The sequence below is a fragment of the Carlito syrichta genome, unplaced genomic scaffold, assembly GCF_000164805.1.
Source record: "Carlito syrichta isolate Samal-C Ts95f unplaced genomic scaffold, Tarsius_syrichta-2.0.1 Scaffold115620, whole genome shotgun sequence".
Classification (NCBI taxonomy): Eukaryota; Metazoa; Chordata; class Mammalia; order Primates; family Tarsiidae; genus Carlito; species Carlito syrichta.
The window spans coordinates 81141-97711 of NW_007059716.1; the positions used below are offsets into that span (position 1 = coordinate 81141).

General features: G+C 40.2%; 1 protein-coding gene across 2 annotated transcripts in view; it reads left to right on the forward strand.

The window, feature by feature from the left end:
- Positions 1-16571, forward strand: part of SEC14L1 (SEC14 like lipid binding 1) — a 56719-nt gene that overhangs the window by 23380 nt on the left and 16768 nt on the right. For both annotated transcript variants that reach the window (XM_008072918.2, XM_021706142.1), the window contains 5 exons: positions 11559-11708; positions 11825-11956; positions 13759-13887; positions 14734-14971; positions 16184-16293. In XM_008072918.2, the coding sequence (XP_008071109.1) occupies positions 11559-11708; positions 11825-11956; positions 13759-13887; positions 14734-14971; positions 16184-16293 (759 nt within the window). The remainder of the gene's footprint in view (positions 1-11558; positions 11709-11824; positions 11957-13758; positions 13888-14733; positions 14972-16183; positions 16294-16571) is intronic.

Sequence of the window (16571 nt, forward strand, 5' to 3'; positions counted from 1 at the left end):
TTCATGCCCTCTTTCACCTTGCCAAAAACCACATTCTTGCCATCCAACCACTCAGTCTTAGTAGTGCAGATGAAAAACTGGGAACCGTTTGTGTTGGGTCCAGCATTTGCCATGGACAAGATGCCGGGACCTGCATGCTTCAAGATGAAGTTCTTATCATCAAATTTCTCCCCATAGATGGACTTGCCGCCAGTGTCATTATGGCGTGTAAAGTCACCACCCTGGCACATAAACCCTGGAATAATTCTGTGAAAGCAGGAACCCTTATAACCGAATCCTTTCTCTCCAGTGCTCAGAACACGAAAGTTTTCTGCTGTCTTTGGAACTTTGTCTGCAAATAGCTCGAAGGAGACGTGGCCCAAGGGCTCGCTGTCGACGGCGATGTCGAAGTACACGGTGGGGTTGATCATGGCTGAAGGGAAAAGGTTCAAGGCGGCAGCGTCTGCAAAGCCGGCATTTTTTTAGGTCGGGGTCTCACTCTGTTGCCCATGCTGAAGTGCAGTGGTATAGTCATGGCTCACCACAACCTCGACCTCCTGAGTTCAGGAGATTCTTCTGCCTCGGCCTCCCAAGTAGCTGGGACTACAGGCGCATGCCATCACACCTGGCTAATTTTTATATTTTTTATAGAGACAAGGTCTTGCTATGTTGCCGAGGTTGGTCTTGAACTCCTGAGCTCAAGTGGTCCTTCTGCCTCAGCTTCCCAAAGTGCTGGGATTGCAGGTGTGAGCCACCACATCTGACCTCTCTAGGTTCTTTTTTTATTTTTTATTTTTTTGAGTTGGAGTCTCACTCTGTCACCCAGACTGGAGTGCAGTGGCCACTCCCAGCCACCGCAACCCTGACCTGCTGGGCTCTGGCGATCCTTCTGCCTCAGCCTTCCAAGTAGCTGGAACTACAAGGCATGCGCTACCACGCCCGGCTAATTTTTGATTTATTATAGAGATGAGGTCTCGCCAAGTTGCCCAGGCAGGTCTCGAACCCGCAGGCTCAGGCAATCCACTCACCTCAGCCTCCCAGAGGCGCGGGATTACAGGCTGAGCCATCGAGCCCGATTTTATTTTTATTTTTTGAGTTGGAGTCTCACTCTGTTGCACGGGCTCATAGCCACTACAGCCTTGACCTGGTGGGCTCAGGTGATCCTTCTGCCTCAACCTTCCAAGGTAGGCACATGCCACTCCGCCCAGCTAATTTTTTGATTTATTGTAGAGATGAGGTCTCGCCAAGTTGCCCAGGCTGATCTTGAAACCCCTGAGCTTAGGGAATCCTCTTACTTCGGCCTCCCAAAGTGCTGGGATTACAGGCTTGAGCCACCATGCCCAGCCCTCCTTAGGTTCTTAAAAGAAGTTTTTCATTTTGTATTCTTATAGTATAAACACCACAGATTTTTACCTTTGTCCAAGATGTTACTTGGTACCTTTTCCTTTTTTTTTAGTATTTAATAGATTTAATTTTTAGAGAAATTGTAGGTTTATAGAAAATTAAGCGAATGGTACAAAGAGTTTCCATATACCTTCTCCTTTCTCTTATAGTTTCCCCTATTATTATCTTATGTGGTATGCTTGTTACAATCGATGAGCCCATGTTGATAACATTGTTTTAAACTAAAATCTGTAGTTTACACCCACGTTCACGCTTTGTGTTGTACATGTCTTTGGGTTTGGACAAATGCATGTCATGTATCTGTTACACATCCATATAAACTCTTGTTATTTAAGAGTTAAACAAAAACATTTTTCCTTCAACTTAAGTGATGAATTTTTTCAAATGCTACTAAGTTATTGGGACAGAAATGTTGTTTAAGTTATTTGGACCTAGTAACTTAATACATGTTAATATTTTGGCCTTAAGGCACTGTCAAAGTTACTAACTGAGACCTGGGGGTGTACCATGAACCCTGTGACATAGAGAATCATGTGACAGTGCTGAAGGACAGCTGTACCCAGATGAGCTGGTCAGGAATGTCTGAAATGATTATCTTCAGGACAGTAAACACACTTAAAGCATGGAGCCTCCCAGGCTAATGTGTGAGATGTCAATCTTGAGACCTTTCAGAAATATAACAGATAATTGAACAATATGGACTTTATTTTTCTAATTTAAATTAAAATGCAGAAGATGCAATTAATCAAGCATACTAGATTGTACTTTGAATTTTATTTGAAAACTCAATGACTCTGTGTCAGTCTATTAAATAGTTTTAACAGAAGTTTCCAGGTGGTCTTGTCTGGAAATTCTTGAATACATTGCAAGCACTTTAAGATCAAATATCCTAGAAGATCTTACTAAACCAAGGTTTTAGCTGTACAGTTAATAGCATACATGTTAGGTTAAGCAAGGAGAGTAGGAATAGCATTTGTCTTTAAACAGTAACAATTTGAAACTGTCCTCCTATTAATATATTATATCTAAAACAAGATCTGAGTGGTAGTCTTGCTTTAGCCAGATATAAACTTGATAATGTCTTAGTAGCTTTAGATGATTATTTTTCTTTTGAGCATAATTATTTGCTTTAATGCTTGTTTTGTGTTTATTTGATACTCTGCTGAATACTGTGAAATATTGATATATACTTAGTTCTCTCATATGAACCAGGAACAACTTTGATAGGACACATGATTGTCATATGTGACATAAAAAATCACAACCACTATCCTTTTGGGAGGGTGTACAAAGGTACAGAGCTATCGAATTAAGCTTTATGGGTGATGCCTAGTTCTTTTCTGATATTTGCTTGCCTGTTCCTTTTTAACTGTGCTGTTGTTCCTTTGTTCACTGATTTTTTGGAGAACATGGTCGTGTCCTATCTCTTGTTTCTAGGACTCAAAGGGTTAGGCAAATTTATGGCAGAAAATCTTAAAACAGGTGGAACTGTACCAGTTTCTTTTGCTCTTCAGTAAGAGACCGTTGTCAGTAATTTTGGTTCAGGGAGCCTTTCCATCATCCCACCTGTCAGTGAAATCTGCAAGGACACTGCCTTTTGGAATAGAATCAAGTGGTTTGGGTATTACTAACTCGAATTATTTTAAGAGGTCAGGAAAAATCCCTACTAGTGCTTGGGTTTTGTTTTTGTTTTTGTTTTTACGCTATTTAAAAATATGTGTGGATAAATCAGATTAGTGACCTCTCTGTGAAACTGAAACTTTTTACATGTGAAGTTTTTAATTTTTATGGATGATTTTCCCAGGTCCTTTAGAATTGTGTTGCTGTTGCCTGCTACTAAAGTCATATGGAGGTCTGCTAAAGGGAAGGTAGTACAGGTGCAATTCAGCGCAGGCCGGAGGGTGAAATGACACACTTAAAGCAGAGCCTTGGATGTAAGCATGGCCATTGGATGTAAGACCCTTCCCTGACGCGAGCTTAACACCCCAACTGGCAGAAATACTTTGAATCAGTATGCTGTTTTCTAAGAGAAAATATGTGAATTTTAGAAGAAATTTTGCAGTTTTTTTTTTTTCCTATCCTCTAACAAAAATAGATCATGTTTGAAACTCTTAGAGCAAAGGAGTGGGTATATCAATGAAAGACACTATGATATGTTAATGCAAAATTTCTCACACTTCTTACCAATGTTTGCCCATTTCATTTCTGTTGTGTAGTGTAATATATTGAAATGACTCCTTTATCAAAAGTAAATATAGCTGATTTATATCATTGTGTGGTAAACTGTGAGAGTGGGCATTGGGAGAGAGGGGTGGTAAAAAGAATGTATTCCTGGTCAAAAATGTCTAAAATACTTGTAATTGCAAACATTTTGGTCCATGGTATATGAGCAACACATTTGCCATCTGTTCTTTCAGCTATAATTAATGCCTTCCACAATATTCATCATAATCATACTTTAATGAGAAGGCCCTAGAAGAGAAACCCAGCCTTTTTATTGGGTTAATTTGCACTGTTATGAGGCCCTCTCCTTAGATTTTATAGCATCATACATTGAACTTACAATTTTTCCAGACTAAATATTACCTGGAAAAAGTGTGTTTCTGGGACCATGGAGTTTAAGGGTTTCTAAGATGAAGTTCATAATTTAAGCTCCAGATGTGTTTGATCTTAGAACTGGCATGGAATATGTTAAATTTCCACATACTTCTGTTTAGTTTTAGTATAGCCGTTGTATTTTCTTATTTGATTTTACCAGCAGATTACCAGTCTGCTGTTGTGTCCTGATACATTTGTCTTTTTAAAAACTGGTAATTGAGGAATATGACTTTGGTTTAGATAAAGCATTTACCTAGCATAATTATACATGCCACTTTACAGTTAGTTTGCCAGAAGTAGTCTTAACACTTGTTTGAAAATAGATACTTTGGGCTTGTCCATTAGTATTTGGATGAGTGAATGAGGTATAAATAATTGTTTGGATTATGACTTCTCTTTAAAAGGACTCAGTTTTTATAAATTTTAATTTTTATAAATACCTTATTAAGCATGAACATGCATTCACAAAGAGCATGTGATTTGAAACCTCAGTGGACTAAATAGATACAGTTTCTCTGAGTAGCTTCTGATGAGAATACAGAAGCCCACAATGGACCAAATTGTGATAAAATACAGTCTTCCCAGGGTAGCTGTCACTCTTACTATCAAGAATTAGCAGGATATGTATTTGCTTTTGAGTTTCAGCAATAGACCGTGGAACTTAAAGCTATTCATGGTGTGACCACTTGTGTTTGAGCCAACTTCTGAGTAGACTGACGTTTTATAATCAGTTCTGAAAGGCTTCTTGGAGTTCATCTTTGCTTTGCTCCCTTTTGGTTTTGTTGATGTTCTTCCCACCAGGAATGTTCCTTTCTCTCCCAAGGTTACTTCTCCCAAGCTGCTCACTCTTTGGCCCCTGTGCAGACATGGTATGCCTTCTTCAGCCATACCAGCCTGAAGTGATTTCCCCTGAGTATCTAAGCAGTTTTGTTGTCTGCAAGTTCAATTGAGGTTAATCACGTCCTCCCTCAGTCTTCGGTTCTTTTCTTTTCTTTCTTTTTTTTTTTTTGAGTCGGGGTCTCACTCTGTCGCCCAGGCTGGAGTGCAGTGACACACTCATGGCCACTGCAACCTCGACCTGCTGGGCTCAGGCAATCCTTCCACCTCAGCCTTCAAAGTAGCTGGAATCACAGGCACGCGCCACCATACCTAGCTAATTTTTTTTACTTGTTGTAGAGAAGAGGTCTTGCCATGTTGCTCAGGCTGGTCTCGAGCCCCTGAGTCAGGCAGTCCTCTTGCCTCTGCCTCCCAAAGTGCAGGGATTATAGGTGTGAGCCATAGCACCTGGCCCTGCTTTTCTGTTGCTGTATATAGTTATAAGTTTTTGTTTTTGTTTTTGAGTTGGAGTCTCACTCCGTCGCCCAGACTGGAGTGCAGTGGCACGCTCCCGGCCATTGCAGCCTCGACCTGCTGGGCTCCGGCTGTCTTTCCACCTCAGCTTTCCAAGTAGCTGGAACTACAGGCGCGCGCTACCACGCCTGGCTAACTTTTGATTTATTGTAGAGATGAGGTCTTGCCAAGTTGCCTGGGTGGATCTCGAACCCGTGGGCTCAGACAATCCAGTCACCTCAGCCTTCCAAAGCACGGGATTACAGGCTGAGCCACTGAGCCTGGCCTTCTTTTTTTGAGTTGGAATCTCACTCTGTGGCCCAGACTGGAGTGCAGTGGCTGCTCCCGGCCACCGCAGCCTCAACCTGCTGGGCTCCGGCGATCCTTCCGCCTCAGCCTTCCGAGTAGCTGGAACTACAGGTGCGCGCTACCACGCACGGCTAATTTTTGATTTGATTTGTTATAGAGATGAGGTCTCGCCAGGTTGCCCAGGCGGGTCTCGAACCGCGGGCTCAGGCAATCCACTCACCTCGGCCACCCAAAGTGCTGGGATTACAGGCTGAGCCACCAAGCCCGGTCCAGTTATAAGTTTTTATGTCTTACCTGTCTAAATGAGCCATGTTCCTGTGTCTTCCACTTTTACATTCTCTAGAATTCTTAGTGTGGGGCTTGCATATGGTAGGCCCTTATATATATCTGTCATTTTGGTAGTCCGTGAATTATAGAGTTAGAACTCTGAGGGACTTAGGTCAGTTTGCCACTTTTTCTTGATATGTTAGATATTTGCTTCTGTGAGTATTGGCAGCTTCTAGAGAGACTTAAGTCTTAGTTACTTTTTTTACTTACTGATTCTTTCAAGGGTAAAACAAGGTCTGTTGATAAATGAGTTTGATGGCCATGTCTCCTGCCATAGAATATCCCAGTTGTTACACAGAAAACAACTGGCTTGGTGTGTTGACTAAACTGAATATGAACATAGTTTAATTTAAAGATAGAGTCTTTAAATGGAATTTCTTTAAAATAGATTTTCCTGGCGGAGTACAGCATTCAGCTCATTAATTCTCAAGTTGAAATGCCTTCACTAAAATATGATTTTCTTTAGCACAGTACTAGCTTTTTTTTTTTTTTTTTTTTTTCCCCAGTACTAGCTTTTAATATGTCAAAATTGCATTCAAAGGTTGGTTAAAATCTGAAAGAACTATTGCCAAGCTTCCAAATTGCAGATTCAGAAATCCCTTTTGAAAGAGGAAATGTGGGCGTAGGAAGGTAGGAGGAAGCAAAGTTACCAGAGGCAGCTTTCTTCTCAGGGGCATGTTGATAAGGCCCTCAGTTTGTTTTTAGTATTGGAACAATTGCTATGCTAAAATGGGTGAGCAAGTGACTACAGTACTAGTTATTTCTTTTGCTAAAGTAATTTTCCTTTTGAAAAGGAGACATTAAAGAACATTCTTCCTCTGAAGAAATTATTTCTGGAAGATTTCATTTTGTTCAGCCTTCCTTGATTTTTGTATTTGTTAAATGTTGGGCATGGTCAGGAAATGGCTAGATAATACTGCAGATGGTTTGTGAAAAAATAAGAAGATACTTGGAGATTACTGCTGCTCTTCTGGTTCAGTGATTTGAACTGCTGCTCTTCTGGTTCAGTGATTTGAACCAGGTGAGAATTGTAAAAGGTTCTTTTTGCACAGAGATAAAAATTGAAGATCTGCTGATGTGGACTCCCTGACCCTAACAGAGTTTTGAAAGTAGGGAAGCTTCCCGTAAAAATCCAGATTTCTGACTTCTCTTGAAAAGCTTGAGCTCCTCAGAGACCCAGGGAGCTGCAGCTAGATGTGAGAAGTCCCCGTCCGCATCCTATCTCCTGCACTCACCCTTGTAATGTCCACCGGACCTGCCACCACATTAGCTAGAACTTTGGGCAAATATAAAACTTGTATACATTTTCATGTAGAAAACATGGCAGTGCTGTATTTAATCAGTTGTGTGCAAAAGACAATAGAAACTGTAGATTAGTTAATTGATTTATACCAATCTGTGTAGGTTCAGTCTTTGTGTAATACAAGCAGTTTTTATTTTACATGTGGACCTTTTCTTCTAAAACTACCTTTTTCTTATTAATTTTTTTATTTTGAGCAATTTCCACTTAAAAAAAGTTGATAGAAAAGTACTGTGAACACCTATATATATTTCCTCGAAATAAAACATTTGCTTTATCTTTCTTGCGCGCACACATTCACATGCACACATTTATTTCATAGAAACATTTGAAAGTAAGTTGCTTATATCATGACGCTGTACTCCAAATCCTAAAACATGTATTTCCTAAGAGGGGATATTAATCATTTTCACACACAAGGAATTTAGCAGTAATCATTTTCACACACAAGGAATTTAGCACTGATAAAGTAATATTAATATTGGTCACATTTCCTCAGTTCCTCATATGTTCTGTATAGTTATTTTTATTTCAGTCCAAGAGCAAATGCAGCATTGCATTTGGTAGTCCAGTCCCTTTAGGTGCCCTGCTTTTTAAATTTATCTTTCAAGACTCTGACTTTTTTTTTTTTTTTTTTTAGCAGTTGTGTAGAATGTTCCACAAATTGGATTTGTCTGATGATTTCCTCATGATTAGCGTCAGGTTAACCATCTTGTTGCGATAACTATAGAGTACTACATGGCTTTCTGGTGTACTGGTTTCTGGTATACTTGTGGTTTTCAAACTGTCTGACTGTCGCATTATTGATTCTAGTTTGATGTTTGGTGAAGGTGGTGCCTAATAGATCTTTCCATTATAAGCACAATTTTGTCCCTTTGTACAGTTTATCTATTATCTTCAGGATGATAATTTGCAATAGTGAATATCTCTTCTGAATACCTTTTAATAGCATCCGTTGATGATCCTTGCCTTAATCAGTTATTGTACATTGGTGACTACAAAATGGTGATTTGTTAACTCTATCATTCCATCTGTGTCTATTAGATGGCATTTCTTTCTTTCTTTCCTTTTTTTTTTTTTTTTTTTTAGAGACAGGGTCTTGCTTTGTTGCCCAGGCTGGAATGCAGTGCTTACTGCAGCCTTGAACTCCTGGTCTCAAGCGATCTTTCTCCCTCAGCCTCCTGCGTAACTGGGACTACAGGCACACAGTACCATGTCCAGCTAATTTTTAAAAGTTTTTTGTATAGATAGGGGCTCTCAATGTTGCCTAGGCTGATCCTGAACTCCTGGGCTCAAGTGATCCTCCTTCCTCTACCATCCAAAGTGCTGGGATTATCGGTATAAGCCACTGTGCCCAGCAAGCTGTCATATTTTTTCTGTAAAATTTCCTCCCCTCCTCTTTTGCTTGAGTGTCACTATATGATTTGTAATGCTTTGCTACTTTTTTTCTTTCTGGTGCTCAAATTATCCCAGACATGGTGAGTGGAACCCCTACAGATCGGTTCCTCTGTCCTTTGGGCATGTCTCTATCTGTCATTGGGCAGTTCCTCATTCTCTGGTAAGAAATATTTCTTACACACCACGACCGTTCCTTGTTCCAGACTTGTAATCAGCCATTTCTCCAACAAGCATTGATTCCTTTTAGTAGAGCACGATATTTGGAATTCAAGATTTGAATGCTCATCACAAATTGAGGTATCATTTCTTCTTGGCTCTTCTTATGGTTAGAGCTAGGACGTAGATTGATGTTTTAAATAAAATTGGAATGCTTCTATTTTTTAGGGGCTGCTTATACACTTTGTAGAAACTTCATAGCTTGTAGTTCATGCCGAAAATCTGGAGTATTGGTATCTAATCAATCCCAGAGATAATAGTTATATCAACTTTTTGCACTTTTTCTTTTCTCTAATCTACCAGAAAGGTAAGAGTTTTACATGCTGGCAATATATGTATCTCTGAAAGACAGACCAAGGAAAGTGAGCACAGAAACAAAAGGCTGGATTCATGTTCATTTATTTAGTAAGTTTGTATTCCATACTTCAGAAATGTTTATCGAACAACTTTGTTTTAGACATTGAGGTCCTTATTTTCCTGGGGACAAAATGAGAAGTAGGACTTGATCTCTCTCCTGTGACCGAGAGATGCATTTGGACTCTAAAAAGAATGAGAGGGAGTCAAGGAGGTGCTGCTAACCTCCGTGTACACCACAGAGCTTTAGGCACCCTTCCCTGTGTTAGCCACTCCTTAGCCTAGGTGCCTTGAATGCCATCTGGTTGGGCCTTCCAAGGTAAAAGTGAATGTCTCTGCAAATATGAGTCTGCTGGATGGATAATTTTTATAGAGAGTGGAAAGTTTTTGGTGTGGTTTAAATTCAAGACTGTGCTATGTGGGTGATGCCTTATGCTGGCCACTCTATTTCAAGAATTTAAGGGATGCTGTGAGTATTTTGAAAATGATATAATTTAGGTACTCAAATAAGAGAGAGTCTAGCTTAGGTTGTTTCTTAGTAAGTGCTTACTCTTACACCCTTTATGCAACTTAAAAGAATTGTATTGTTTGTAACCCTTGTATTCTTTGTTTCTTGGTACGTCATAATGATGGAATGTGCAGGGCCAGATTTTTTAGTTTGTTTGTTTGTTTTTTGGAGTTGGAGTCTCACTCTGACACCCAAGCCGGAGTGCAGTGGCATACTCATGGCCACCACAGCCTCGACCTTGAGCTCCGGCAATCCTTCCTCCTCAGCCTTCCAAGTACCTAGAACTATAGGCATATGCTACCATGCCTAGCTAGTTTTTTGATTTATTGTAGAGACGAGGTCTCGCCAAGTTGCCCAGGCTGGTCTCGAACCCCTGGACTCAAGCAATCCTCTTGCCTCAGCCTCCCAAAGTGCTGGGATTACAGACTTGAGCCACTGCAAACCAGTTGCTCCCTATAAATTTTATTTAACAGCTGTTAACTATATTAATATTGTTGTGCAATTAGCTATTGAGTTTTGAGAGTCTTTTATGTATTCTAGATACTAGTCCTTTGTAAAATTTGTGGTTTGTGAATATTTTCTCCCAGTTTATAGTTTATTTTTTTCATCTTCTTAACAGAGTTTTTAACAGAGCAAATGTTTTTTAATTTTGATGAAGTTAATTTTATTTATTTTTCCTTGTGTGGATTATGATTTTGGTGTCAAATCTAAGAACTCTTTGCCTAGCTCTAAATTTCCAAGTTCTTTTTCCTATTTTTTCTCCTGAGAAGTTTTAGTTTTATGGGGGTTTTTTTGTTGTTGTTTTTGGTTTTTTTTTTTAGTTGGAGCCTCACTCTGTTGCCCAGGCTGGAGTGCAGCGGCACGCTCATGGCCACCCCAGCGTCGACCTGCTCCAGTGATCCTTCCGCCTCAGCCTTCCAAGTAGCTGGAGCTACAGGCGCTCACTACCATGCCTGGCTAATTGTTTTTTTTTTTTTAGTTGTAGAGACAACGTCTTGCCAAGTTGCCTGGGCTGGTCTCAAACCTGCGGGCTCAAGCAATCCACTTGCCTTGGCCTCCCAAAGTGTTGGGATTACAGACCAAGCCACCAAGCCCCAGACTTTATGTTTTACATTTAAGTCCATGATCTGTTTTGAGTTAATTTTAACATGAGATGTGGAGGTTTAGACCGAGTTTCATTTTTGGATGTGCAGTGGCTCCAAGTAGCATTTGTTGAACAGGCTACCCTTCCATCCTTCCATTGAATTGCTTTTGTACCTTTGTGAAAAATCAGTTGTGCATTTCCTGGCAATGTTGCAAAGATTAAAAAAGCAAAAACAAAAAACAGTTGGGTGTATTTGTTTAGGTCTATTTCTAGGTTTTCTTTTCTGTCCCTTTGATCTGTGTCTGTCCCTCTGCTAATACTGCACAGTCTTGATTACTGTAGCTCTATAGTAAGCCTCAGTGCTTGGTTGAGTGATTCCTCTTAATTTATTTACCCTTTTCAAAATTGTCTTAGTTCCTTTGCCTACAAATTTTATAAAGAAAATTTTTAAATAATCTTGTCTTTAGCTACAAAAAAATACTTGCTGGGATTTTGGTAGGAATGATGTTAAGCCTGTATGCTAACATGGGGATAATTGACATCTTTACTAGGTTGAGTTTTCCAATTCATGAGCATCAAAGAATATCTTTTCTTTTTTAATAATAGCTTTACATGTAAAGACAAATAGTTGTGATACTGCCTGTTAACATGTGTTGAGAGAGATTTTTTTGTTCCGGGGAGAATATCAATGATAGACTATCAAGTTGCATTTTTGTTCACTTCTTTTTTTGTTTGTTTTTTCTAATTTATAGGCTTATGAAAGAAGATTTCCTACATGTCCTTTGATTCCGATGTTCGTGGACAGTGACACTGTGAATGAATTCAGGAGTGAAGATGGGGCTATTCATGTCATTGAAAGGCGCTGCAAACTGGATATAGATGCACCCAGATTGTTGAAGAAGGTAACTAAAAATCTTAGAAGGCGGTCCCCCAAGAGACAAAATACATTTATGCTACCACTTCTGTTGCACGAGGATGTTATTAATAAACTATTTTTCTCTTTATTTCTTTTTTAAAGATCGCAGGAGTTGATTATGTTTATTTTGTCCAGAAAAACTCACTGAATTCTCGGGAACGTACTTTGCACATAGAGGCCCATAATGAAACATTTTCCAACCGGGTCATTATTAATGAGCATTGCTGCTACACGGTGAGCAATCTTTCATCTCGCAGAAGACGCAAGGTCGTGCTGACATACAGTGTCTAAGGATTGTTTGATCACCGTTTTAAGCAATACATCTGTTTGTATTACAGGGCATCTCTTCTTCAGATGGTGTCACTTGTTTCTGATGAGTCAGTGGGAAGGGTAGCAGGTGTGAACTCCTGCAGAGTGGATTACGTTGTAGTGGCAGTTAAGGCAGCCAAGTGATACCTTGATTTGTTTTTAAATATTACTTTCACATGCCACTTCTTTTCTGGTCCCTAGTACTTAAGAAGTATATACTGAAGATGGAGATGTTGTGTACCTTTAAGATTAGAGTCAAGAGCATTTGTCTTACCATCTTGACTGCTTATACCCTGTTTTAAGAACTTCTTTTGCCAGATTGTTAGTCTCTGTGCTCCTGCCCTTCCCCTCCTGCAGTATATCCTTAACACTGAATCCAGAGTGATCCATTTAAAGTATGTCAGATGGGCCGGCAGTGGTGGCTCATGCCTATAATCCCAGTATTCTGGGAGGCGGAGGCAAGAGGATTGCCTGAGTCCAGTGGTTTAAGACCAGCCTGGACAACTTGGTGAGACCTCATCTCTTCAATAAGTCAAAAATTAACCAGGTGTGGTGGTGTGCACCTGAGGCTCCAGGTACTTGGAAGGTTGAGACAGAAGGATCACCTGAGCCCAGCAGGTCAAGGCTGCAGTAGGCGTGAGTGTGCCACTGCACTCCAGCCTGGGCAACACAGTAAGACTCCAAATAAAAAAATGATAATAATAATAAAAATAAAGTATGTCAGATGAAGTCACATCCCTGTATTTTCACAATTTACTCAAATAAAAAGCCAGAGTCCTTACAAAGGCTCATAGACCCCGTGTTCTTGTTATCATATCTCGCTGTCCTTCCTTTGTGCACAGGCCTCCCTGCTCATGAAGCAGGCTTCCCCTAAGAGTTTTGACTCCAAGCACTCACTCTGCCAGGACTGCTCTTCCTCAAATGTCTGCCCAGCTCACCCCCTCACTTCCTTCAGTGTTGGCCCAGGTCTCTTCTTCTTGTTGAAAACATCCCTAACCACCCCATTAAGTTCTGCAACCTGCCCTTCCCACCCTAGTCCTGTTAAGCCTGCTTCAGTATTTTTTTCCTTGTAACTTCCAATAACTGTAATTTTCTTACCAGTTTATATTTATGGCTGATGGGCTGTCTCTCCTGTTAGACTAAGCTTTACAGGAATCTTTTTGTTTGTAATAGAGAAGACTCATGAATATGTTGAATGAATAAATAAACAAGAATGAAAGTAAAGCTCTCCTTTTATAGTAATTTTTAGAATATTTTGGGGAAAAAAGCAAAATGGGATGCTGAGGTAGGGAGGATTGTTGAGCCCAGGAGTTCGACACCAGCCTGGGCAACATAGCACAACTTCTTCTCTACAAAAAATAAAAGTACAAAATTTAACTAGGCGTGATGGTATGCGCCTGTAGTCCCAGCTAGTCGGAAGGCTGAGATGGAAGGATGGCCTAAACCCAGGAGATTAAGGCTGCTGGGAGCCGTGACTGTGCCACTGCACCACAACCTGGGCAACAGAATGGGACCCTGGCTCAAAAATACAGATTATTTTGAAAAATTATTTGGACCTTTTCATGATTTTAGACTTCTCTGTGTAAGTTTTTCTATCTGTGGTTTCCATGGCAGTGACATTATTACTACATGAATGTTTCTTCTGATTACCAGTTAATTGAGGAGCAGACAAATAGTATTCTGAGTCGTCAGTATAGTTAGCAGGAATGCTTTCTCTTTGTCTGCAGGTTCACCCTGAAAATGAAGATTGGACCTGTTTTGAACAGTCTGCAAGTTTAGATATTAAATCTTTCTTTGGTTTTGAAAGTACAGTGGAAAAAATTGCAATGAAACAATATACCAGCAACATTAAAAAGGTGAGCACATCGTGGGATTTTGTGGAGAAGGGTAGGCAGGGGTCTCTCTGAGAGTACCTAAACTGCATTCCTTTTGGTAGACTGGGAATGGGTTAGTCAGGGGTTTCCAGCCACTTCCTAAAGAGGATGCTTTGATCCCCTCCTGTGTGCCTCACCTTCGGACATCAGGGATTCAGATTGTGCTTCTTGCTAGTGGAGGAAGGAGGTGTGTATAGCTGCCAGCATGGCACTCTCTGCTTGTAATTGCTGGGAAAGGTGAACATTGGGGTGAGGCAGCAGCAGCTAGCTGCAGCTCCCCTCAGGCCTCACCTCAGGGCCTGCTGGTAAGAGGCAAGAGTCCTGCTGGGTGAGAGTACCGCTGGGTGGGCTCTCGGGGTCTCAGGCCTTGGATTGTTAGGGTCGTCTTCCATGGAAGACCTACCCTTCTCATTTTCTGCCATCAGGTACGGAATTGTGGTTTTGAAATGTATCCATTTGGGATCATACAGTACTTTTCGAAAGCTCATTTTATTTTCAGGGTACTGCGTTGGAATCAATTTAAATTGAGACATGAAGCATATATTAAGTACAAGTATGGTAAATCAGCATTTTAAAGTAGTCCTATAAAAATGCCATCTCTTTAGATATTATTTCCTAAACCTTTGGAGAAAAGTAAGCAATATAAGAAAAAAAAACACAAAAGCATTTGCTTTTTTTTCCTGTTTGTTTTTTAGCAATTCAGTTTTATGAGTATTTTAACAACTTGTGAGATTCAACATTTGCTTGCTGAAAGAAAAAGAATTTGTGAGGGATGAGTAATTTGAATGTTGAATATATACTCACCTTGAAATGGGTTTTGCTTTAAAGGGAAAGGAAATCATCGAATACTACCTGCGCCAGTTAGAAGAAGAAGGCATAACTTTCGTGCCCCGCTGGACTCCACCTTCTGTCACGCCCTTTTCAGAGACAGCATTGTCATCGTGCAAGAAACAAGCAGCATCGACAGCCATCATCATCCCAGATGCCACTCTTAAGGAAGGACTGAGCAGCGAGGCCCTCAGCAGCCCGGGTGGGCCAACTGAGCCCGTGGTGGGAACCCCTGATGGTATGTCTGGAGGGTGCTTCATTCTGAAGCAGGACTGGGGAATGATGTGGAGTCTTCTTCTCTGTTTCCTTGGGACATTAGATATCGCATAAAGAAAAGATTCATCTCTCGTTTCTGACCCTTCACATTTGTTTTGGTTTAATAGGTAGAAAAAGTTATATCAAGTCATTCTTTTATTGAGTTCAGAAAACATTTCTCATTTATGTTAGCTCAAAGTACCTTTAGTGAATGTCAGGTAACAGTCCTCTCAATGCAATGTCATCATCAAACGCTTTTAATGCTTACTGTGTGCCAGGCACTGTTGTAAGCACTTCATGGATATTTACTGAATAATGGTGCCTTTTAAGTGGAAATCCTTGTTATCCTCATTTTATATGTAGGTTACCCCAGGCACAGAGAACTTGAGCAACTTGCCTAGTCTTGTGTACCTAGTAAGTGCCTGGCTGGATTGAGCCCAGGTAGACTAGACTAGCTCTAGAGACTGCTTTTAGACCTGTGCTGCCAATCATGTGTGTTAAACACACTCATATGGCACAATCTTTTTGTTTTTAATCATAGAATATTGCCCATTGCAAAGAGTTCAGAAAACATAGAAAAATAAGAAAACACAAGAAAATTCTGCCACTCAAATTTTAAGATATTGATATTTATCTTTCTTCTCTGCAGCTAAACTGTGCTATTAGCTTTCGGCAAGGTAGGGCATGGGCAGATGGTTTGGGGATGCTTTTTATTTTTCACCTTGTGAATTTTACTTTGTTGTGCTTACTTTGGTGTGTCATTCTTCTAGTTAATATTACCTTATCATGGAAAAGATTTCCTATATTCTTGAACACAGTAGCTCTATTCAAAATAGACTTAGATTCGCTTGTTTGGTTTTTTCACAATTCTTTAATAAATCCTCCTTATATAACTTGGTATTAAAACAATCATGAAATATTTGTTACAGCCATGACTACTATTGTGATTTGGCAAATAAAGGTAAGTTGATGGTAACTGAATCAGAAAGCTTATCTGTGGTTTGGGCAGTAATTTGATCTTAAAGCCTGTCCTTGAAGTTCTCTAGGGTGACTGGCTTAAATCTGCTGCTTCTGTGGTTTCACTCACCTCTAAGACTCCAGGACCGTAGGTTAGCGCCACTGAGCAGAAGGACTTTAGGTACCTACAGTTCCAGTGTTGCTTGTTGAAAGTAAAGTCATCTAAATTTCGTTCCAGACAAACTAGATGCAGACTACATTAAGAGATACCTGGGCGATTTGACTCCCCTGCAAGAGAGCTGCCTTATTAGACTTCGCCAGTGGCTCCAGGAGACCCACAAGGGCAAAGTGAGTGTCGGCTTGCAGTGTACAGGGTGGGGGCTATGTAAAATCATTTAAATTTTTGGAAGGTTTAAAAAGGAGTTTAGAGATTTATCACGATTAGAAATATTGGAGCTTTAATTTTGAGATTTTTGGTGAAATTTTAGTGTCTTGATGAATTTGAATTTTATAATAAGCCTTATGTAGTGAGCAGAGTCTGGTTTCTATATGTAGCTACTGACGTTATCTAGTAAAGATAAGCTAGGCATTGCATGTAGTTGGCCTAATCTCTGATTCTGTCAATC